Here is a 7,500-nt window from a genome sequence, read left to right as displayed (position 1 = left end):
GAAAAGGCGTAGAAGGCATCGCTCTTTCTGAAAAAAGAAGTGTAGTGTGAACACGGCCTGATGATGCTGTTGACTATCCACCATATCCTTTATATTACGCTGCTATCTTAACTGTGGGGATTCTCTTCATCTTTCAGGCGTGTTTTTTCTACACACACACACACACACACACGCACACACACACACACACACACACACACACGCACACACACACACACGCTCTACCTCATCTGTATACTGTTCTGCCTCAATCCAATAAACAGCCGTGAACGGGTCTGGTGAGGAATGAAAGGCCCACTCAGAGAGCATCCTGGACCAATCAGGACCATCTCTCACTCAGAGAGCATCCTGGACCAATCAGGACCGTCTCTCACTCAGAGAGCATCCTGGACCAATCAGGACCATCTCTCACTCAGAGAGCATCCTGGACCAATCAGGACCGTCTCTCACTCAGAGAGCATCCTGGACCAATCAGGACCATCTCTCACTCAGAGAGCATCCTGGACCAATCAGGACCGTCTCTCACTCAGAGAGCATCCTGGACCAATCAGGACCATCTCTCACTCAGAGAGCTTCCTGGACCAATCAGGACCGTCTCTCACTCAGAGAGCATCCTGGACCAATCAGGACCGTCTCTCACTCAGAGAGCATCCTGGACCAATCAGGACCATCTCTTACTCAGAGAGCATCCTGGACCAATCAGGACCATCTCTTACTCAGAGAGCATCCTGGACCAATAAGGACCATCTCTCACTCAGAGAGCATCCTGGACCAATCAGGACCGTCTCTCACTCAGAGAGCATCCTGGACCAATCAGGACCATCTCTCACTCAGAGAGCATCCTGGACCAATCAGGACCATCTCTCACTCAGAGAGCATCCTGGACCAATCAGGACCATCTCTCACTCAGAGAGCATCCTGGACCAATCAGGACCGTCTCTCACTCAGAGAGCATCCTGGACCAATCAGGACCATCTCTCACTCAGGCCCAGCCAGCTGCGTCATGTCCGCCGGGCCCAGTCCGTATTTGCAGTCCTCCTGCAGGTCTGGCAGGGTTCAGCCGAGACGTGGGTTTGACAGACGGATCTCGGCAGAGGGTTTCTCTGTGCGCGCTGACAGTGAGTCAGACTCAGAGTAACGCAAACAGGATGTTCTCCCCGGAGGATGTTTATTCCAGCGCGTACCTGCCTGCCAAGAACGCGTGAAGGATAAATATGCCCAAGTAATCCACATAAGTGCAGAACCTTTTAGACAAGCCCAGAAAACAAATCAACATTTTTCTACCTGAGTGCACAGTCCTGCTGCCGGTGGCCCGTACCTGTAGCTGCTCGTCCATGACTCTGGCCACCTCCCCTGCCATGGACTCCAGCTTCTCTTGGATTGGACCAACAGACGAGCTGTTCACTTCCTCCCTGGAGGCCACGCCCAGGTGGTAGAGGTTGGGCAGCAGCTAAATGGATGGAGGGAGAGAAGGGTCAAATCAGAACTTCCATTTTCTTATTTCACATTTCATAAAGAATGGTCAGCTACTAAGTAAAAAATACAAGTGAATCGCCTGGTTGTGAAATGTGCTGAATTCGTACTACTGTAATGATGAGATGAATCAACAAACTGAATACATAATAAATCTTAGCAAGAGCCAGTCTAGTTGTTTAACACTTAAAAGCACGGAGACAACACACTCACTAGGGGTGGAATCTCTGAACACATAGAGAGTCAGCGTTTATACATAATGAGGAGCACACAGACACTCCTAGATATCTTACTGTTTCATAATCATATCTTACTTCCTCACATGTCTGGGCAGCCTAGTGCTCAGTTTGAACTTTATCAAAACCAAAACAAACCCCTATAAGGACAGGTCTTACAGTAGCTTATCCTATTTTGCACTAGCATTTTGTACTTGCTTACTTTACACTGTAATACATTTGCACTGTCCTATCTCGTCCCTGCACCCTGTCCAATGTTGTCTCCTTGTTATGCACCACGACCGAAAGCAAATTCCTAGCTCTAGTACAGTATATTGAAAAACTGCATGGCAATAAAACTAATTCTGATTGTGATTGTGAAGTTGAAAGCAGGCCTCTGTAGAAGAGGTCTAGACTCTTCTACAACACAGGAACATGTCCTTTCAGAGGTCTAGACTCTTCTACAACACAGGAACATGTCCTTTCAGAGGTCTAGACTCTTCTACAACACAGGAACATGTCCTTTCAGAGGTCTAGACTCTTCTACAACACAGGAACATGTCCTTTCAGAGGTCTAGACTCTTCTACAACACAGGAACATGTCCTTTCTGACCTTTCATATCACTTCCCTATTGCCTCAGCAGTTTTCCGCTGAGGGCATATCTGTCTTTGCACTCACACACATAACATGATTGTAAGTTTCTAATTTAGTTTGCACACAACATAGTTACATGAATACTGATCTCTCCAGCCTACAGGGTGGACTCATGCTTTATACAGATGTAGTGCATTTCTTCTGTGGTTTCTGCCCGTTATAGCAGCTGTTCCTATCACCGTTTTGGAGTTCCTCGCGTCCTTCATGAGGTTCTCAGCCACCTTGACGTCCTCCAAGATGGTGTCTGTCTCCGAATTCCTCAGAGAGTTGAGGTGGTCCTGTACCTTCACACAGATCCTTTCAATCATCTGCAGGGGGAGGAGGAGGAGGTGGAGGGGGAGGAGGGGGAGGACGAGCAGGAAGAGGTGGAGGAGGAGGAAGAGGTGGAGGGGGAGGAGGAGAAGGTGGTGGAGGAGGTGGAGGAGGAGGAGGAGAGGGAGGAGGAGGAGGAGGAGGAGGGGGAGGAGGAGGAGGAGGAAGAGGTGGAGGAGGAGGGGGAGGTGGAGGAGGAGGAGGAGGAGGAGGAGGAAGAGGAGGAGGTGGAGGAGGAGGGGGAGGAGGAGGAGGAGGAGGAAGAGGTGGAGGAGGAGGTGGAGGAGGAGGAGGAGGAGGGGGAGGAGGAGGAGGTGGAGGAAGAGGAGGAGGAGGTGGAGGAGGAGGTGGAGGAGGAGGGGGAGGAGGAGGAGGAGGTGGTGGAGGAGGGGGAGGAGGAGGAGGAGGAGGAGAGGGAGGAGGAGGAGGAGGAGGAGGTGGAGGAGGAGGGGGAGGAGGAGGAAGAGGTGGAGGAGGAGGGGGAGGTGGAGGAGGAGGAGGAGAGGGAGGGGGAGGTGGAGGAGGAGGAGGAGGTGGTGGAGGAGGAGGTGGAGGAGGAGGTGGTGGAGGGGGAGGAGGGGGAGGATGAGCAGGAAGAGGTTGAGGAGGAGGAAGAGGTGGAGGAGGAGGGGGAGGAGGAGGGGGAGGAGGTGGAGGGGGAGGACGAGCAGGAAGAGGTGGAGGAGGAGGGGGAGGTGGAGGAGGAGGGGGAGGAGGAGGAGGAAGTGGTGGAGGAGGTGGAGGAGGATGGGGAGGAGGAGGAGGAGGTGGAGGAGGAGGAGGGGGAGGAGGAGGAGGAGGAGGAGGGGGAGGAGGAGGAGGTGGTGGAGGAGGTGGAGGAGGATGGGGAGGAGGAGGGGGAGGAGGTGGAGGAGGTGGAGGAGGTGGTGGAGGAGGTGGAGGAGGATGGGGAGGAGGAGGGGGAGGAGGAGGTGGAGAGGGAGGGGGAAGGGGAGAGGGAGGAGGAGGAGGAGGGGGAGGAGGAGGAGGAGGAGGGGGAGGAGGTGGATGTGGAGGAGGAGGAGGAGGTGGAGGAGGAGGAGACACCAGACAATCCAGTTACTGCTCCGAGTGTTGACCCAGGGGTGAAAGTGTTTAGGCTGACTAGAAATGGAACATCGTTGAGCCAAAAAGCTGTAGAGTGGGAACTGAACCCACAACTCCAGGAGTGCTGATCTTAGCCCCCTATAGCCACCTCTACCCAGCAGACAACATCAGCTACATCAGGGCAGTGACCTGGAAGGCCCCCACTTCTTTGAAGTAGGATAAATATACTGTAGTGATTCCTCTTATACTATAAAATCAATAGACTTCCAAAATCCCACTTATCTCAAGATTCACGACAGTCTGAGAATGACAGAGAGAGTGGGAGAGTGGAAAGAGAAAAGGCCCAGTGGGACTTCAAAGCAGAAACAAGAGCCTCTTCAGTTCTGATAACCTGGTTCAAATTCAGCTAACAGAGGCGAATGTTCGTCGCAAACAAGTTTTCTCCAAACGGTCACATTTGAACGGCTTTTAATGAACATTCCAAATAGTTCGCATAAACGCAACAATGTTCCAAAATACCGTTAGGCTACACATAAAATGGCTTCAAGAAGACAGTGTGTACGTGCTGCGGCATCTTTTGTCATTGATGACAAACAATCCCCATGGGAGCACATCTCCAGTAAGTCTGGGTCCATTGTGATCCTCCTTCCGTTACTGGCGAACTACCTCTCCAGACTGTTAGCTTCTGTTAGCAAACGTTTGCGGCGAACACAAAGTCAATGGCAAATAGTTTGCTAAGGTTCACAAACGTTCGCTGAATTTGAACGTACCCCTGATCTCGCTACGCCTCTCAAAAACACCACTTCCACTTTGCACAGATCTTCACTGGGAAATCGGGCCGTCAATACAAAATGATTGAAATGCAAATCAAGGGAAATTACATTATTAGATAAATGAATAAAAGATCAAAAAGTGTAATGACAGAGCGATCAATCAGTCCTTTCACACACCCAATAGAGAGATCATCTAAGAGGCTGGCTGTGTCAGGTGTGGCTGTGAAGCTGACCTGCTGGGTGGTTGTCGTGACGATGCCCTGCTGCAGACGGTAGGCCTGTTCCTGCAGGTACTTCCTGGTCTCGTGGTTCCTGTACAGGAAGTGCTCGATCTGCAGCCAGGAAGGAATGTTGAAGAGGTTAGCACTGTGCTCTGCCAATGAAGCTAGAGATGACTAAACAGAGCCAAAACCACACAGGACCAGGTACACTGAGCTACTGTACTGAACACAGGACCAGGTACACTGAGCTACTGTACTGAACACACAGGACCACACAGGACCAGGTACACTGAGCTACTGTACTGAACACAGGACCAGGTACACTGAGCTACTGTACTGAACACACAGGACCAGGTACACTGAGCTACTGTACTGAACACACAGGACCAGGTACACTGAGCTACTGTACTGAACACAGGACCAGGTACACTGAGCTACTGTACTGAACACAGGGCCACACAGAGATACATACTGTACATGTAGGCCCACACTCAACTTTCTTACATTTCCTTTATCTATCTAGCTACAAACATGTAGGACCACACTGAGCTACATACCTGTACATGTTGGGCCACAGTGAACTACATACATGTTGGGCCACAGTGAACTACATACATGTAGGGCCACAGTGAACTACATACATGTAGGGCCACAGTGAACTACATACATGTAGGACCACAGTGAACTACATACATGTAGGGCCACAGTGAACTACATACATGTAGGACCACAGTGAACTACATGCATGTAGGACCACAGTGAACTACATACATGTAGGGCCACAGTGAACTACATACATGTAGGGCCACAGTGAACTACATACATGTAGGGCCACAGTGAACTACATACATGTAGGACCACAGTGAACTACATACATGTAGGGCCACAGTGAACTACATACATGTAGGGCCACAGTGAACTACATACATGTAGGGCCACAGTGAACTACATACATGTAGGGCCACAGTGAACTACATACATGTAGGACCACAGTGAACTACATACATGTAGGGCCACAGTGAACTACATACATGTAGGACCACACTGAGCTACATAAGACCACACTGAGCTACACAGGCCTATGTGCAGCTAGCCAGCTAGCCAGCCTGTTGACCTTGAGCAGGGCATCTTCCGTCTTCTCTGGACTGGCCTTCAGGGCCTGGGAGGCATCGATGATGGGGATAGGCATGAAGCGGATGGTATAGTTCCTGTTGGAAAACATGGAGCGTTGGATTTATTCATCAAAACTTTATTCATACCAGTCAGTCTCAGCGAAATATTAAGTATTTCACAAATTAAATTATCATTTTCTTTATGTATACAGTACAGACATTATAATTCATTAATTCGTTCATGGTGTTTTTATATATTTGAATAGATATTAAGGCCATTTATTCCCTTGGTGAATATGAAAAGGAATTTGATTATTTATTCAAATATGAATGAATTTGAAAGCAGCTTGCATGCATTTAGATGTTTATGTCCTACGAGTAACGGGATCACAATCTTCTGGAATTCTCCTCTGGATGAAAATGACTTTCAGACCCCGACCACAGCTGAAGTCACACACAGCTTTATTAACCAACCATCCCTGAACAGAAACACACACAGCTTTATTAACCAACCATCCCTGAGCAGAAACACACACAGCTTTATTAACCAACCATCCCTGAACAGAAACACACACAGCTTTATTAACCAACCATCCCTGAGCAGAAACACACACAGCTTTATTAACCAACCATCCCTGAACAGAAACACACACAGCTTTATTAACCAACCATCCCTGAACAGAAACACACACAGCTTTATTTACCAACCATCCCTGAACAGAAACACACACAGCTTTATTTACCAACCATCCCTGAACAGAAACACACACAGCTTTATTAACCAACCATCCCTGAACAGAAACACACACAGCTTTATTAAAGGAGTAGTAAAGGGAAAAATCATGTTTAGCCCTGTTTTAAGGTTACTTATGATCATATACAATGGTTCAGATCAAAAAGTTGACAAAACTAATACTTTTGAGAAAGTCTGATAATTGCTCTACCACCGTTTTGGTCATACAATGGATGTGGGTGGGCACCTTGAAAAATCATTCAAAAAACATGTTAAACTCTCAGGGGCGAATTCACTAAAGGATTGCGCAGCTTTTCCTGATGCAAAGCCTGTGCAAATAAGTAAAAAATAATGTTTGCTATTCACAAAGCCCTCGCAAAGGGTGAAATACGTTGTTAACTGCGTTGCCTTCGTCATTGCGTTTCTCTGCGCCGGTGTTATTAGCTGATATTTAAATTAGGTAATATGGGCGGAGAATGTTCCCCTTTCTATGCAAATGAACATTATTGCAAAACCCGCCCAATTCACAAAGATCGGCGCAAATTGCCTCACGCAGTTAAAGTGAAATTAATTGCGTTTTCAGAGACGTGGTGGTATTTAAGCGCAAGGGGTGTAATGGCCAGCCTATCCGCTGATCATGGCAGCAGTGATTGTTGAGAGGCGAATTCGGCATCGCAATGCCAGGCCTGTTGTTCGTGAGAGAATATTTAGAAGAAGGTCACTTTTTGATTTAACACTAGAACCACCGCGGTAGCTGTTTGGACACCAGAGCGCGCAGCTCTTCAGCCAACTGGAGGATGAAGTCGCATCTGGGAAGGCTCAGTTGACTATGCGTCTCTCCACCCGTCCCCAGCGAGTCCAAGCTCCCCCAATGAATAATACTTATTTATAATAGCCTACATAGCACGAAACTGTGCGTATAATAGTCTATACGCGAAACTGCGCATTCCCTATAGCTG

The 7,500-nt window shown here is 48.6% G+C and overlaps 1 protein-coding gene across 1 annotated transcript in view; it reads right to left on the bottom strand.

Moving 5' to 3' along the window:
• Positions 1 to 7,500, bottom strand: part of LOC311326415 (F-actin-uncapping protein LRRC16A-like) — a gene marked incomplete at its 3' end in the record, with an annotated part of 173,673 nt that overhangs the window by 37,585 nt on the left and 128,588 nt on the right. Inside the window, 4 exon segments of the mRNA XM_084459308.1 lie at positions 1,319 to 1,450; positions 2,523 to 2,651; positions 4,709 to 4,807; positions 5,811 to 5,904. Of these exon segments, the coding sequence (XP_084315434.1) occupies positions 1,319 to 1,450; positions 2,523 to 2,651; positions 4,709 to 4,807; positions 5,811 to 5,904 (454 nt within the window).

Source organism: Borostomias antarcticus (genome assembly GCF_949987555.1).
Source record: "Borostomias antarcticus genome assembly, chromosome: 27".
Lineage (NCBI taxonomy): Eukaryota > Metazoa > Chordata > Actinopteri > Stomiiformes > Stomiidae > Borostomias > Borostomias antarcticus.
This window is presented reverse-complemented; position numbering and strand designations above follow the sequence as displayed.